The sequence below is a fragment of the Loa loa genome, assembly GCF_000183805.2.
Source record: "Loa loa unplaced genomic scaffold supercont3.3130, whole genome shotgun sequence".
In the NCBI taxonomy this organism is placed as follows: domain Eukaryota; kingdom Metazoa; phylum Nematoda; class Chromadorea; order Rhabditida; family Onchocercidae; genus Loa; species Loa loa.
Genome location: NW_018111308.1, coordinates 30 through 1,104, shown reverse-complemented (window position 1 = coordinate 1,104; position 1,075 = coordinate 30). Strand labels below are relative to the sequence as shown.

Genomic DNA, 1,075 nt, shown 5'->3' with positions numbered 1-1,075 from the left:
GATAATAATAATAATAATAATAATAATAATAATAATAATAATAATAATAATAATAATGATAGTAGTAGTAATAATAGCAATAATAATAATTAGTGACACTGACAATAACAGTGATAACAATAATGGTGATAATAATAATGATAGCGGTGATAAGGATGATAATAGTAATGAATGACAATAATGATGATAATAGTGCTAATGATGATAGTCATGAAGATGATGACAGTAGCAGCGATAATGGTAAAATAATAATGACGATGATAGCAGCAGTGATAATGATGATAATAAGGATGATGTTAATAGCAGTGATAATGATTGCTATGATAACCTCCTGTTAGGGATGGTAGCAAAAATAATGGTATGGTAATAGTAATAGTAATAAGGATGATGATAATGATGGAATATGATTAAAAGAAAAATCAGCCAATCTTCTATTATTTAATTATAATTTTTGATCGTACAACTTTGAAACTAAAAGATGTTCTACTCTTTCAATTAAATGGAATTGACTTTTTCCTTTTTTTTTGTAAAAAGCAATGAGTATTCATGATTACCGTATTTTTCTTATAATTTATTTCATCCATACACTTTTCATAACCATTTATTTATTAGTCTCACTCTCTTTTTTTTTTTTGTTTTATTTTAATTAAAATCAAAAAAAGTCAATTTAAATTAAATTAGTGAATTTAATCATAATTTACATTATAAAGTTTGTTAAGTTATTTATTTATTTATTTTTTTTTGCTAGTACTTATTTATGTAAATTATTTGATTGCAATAATAAACAATTTAGGAAAGAAAATTCAATTAGCGTTCAGTTTTTTTCGCCATGTTATTCTTATGCAAATTTATTTTTACAACAATTAAATCATTTTTTAAAATTGCAAACAAAAATTCATCCAAAAGAAAAAAAAAAAAGAAGGCGGAGGAAATGAATTGAATTGAATTGAATTGAATTGCTATTTTTGGACAGGATGGAAAAATTGGTAAAAATAAAAAAAAAAAGGAAACGAAAAGAAATTGAATGCAAATAAAAAATATGCGCAAAAAAGAAGTCAAACATGCGGACAAATAA

The 1,075-nt window shown here is 23.1% G+C and overlaps 1 protein-coding gene across 1 annotated transcript; it reads left to right on the top strand.

The window, feature by feature from the left end:
* Nucleotides 1-167: 167 nt before the first annotated feature.
* LOAG_15902 (hypothetical protein) lies at nucleotides 168-338 on the top strand (the record flags this gene model as incomplete). The annotated part of the gene is made up of 1 exon (XM_003151390.1): nucleotides 168-338. The coding sequence occupies one exon, from the start codon at nucleotides 168-170 to the stop codon at nucleotides 336-338; it is 171 nt and encodes a 56-aa protein (XP_003151438.1).
* Nucleotides 339-1,075: the final 737 nt, after the last annotated feature.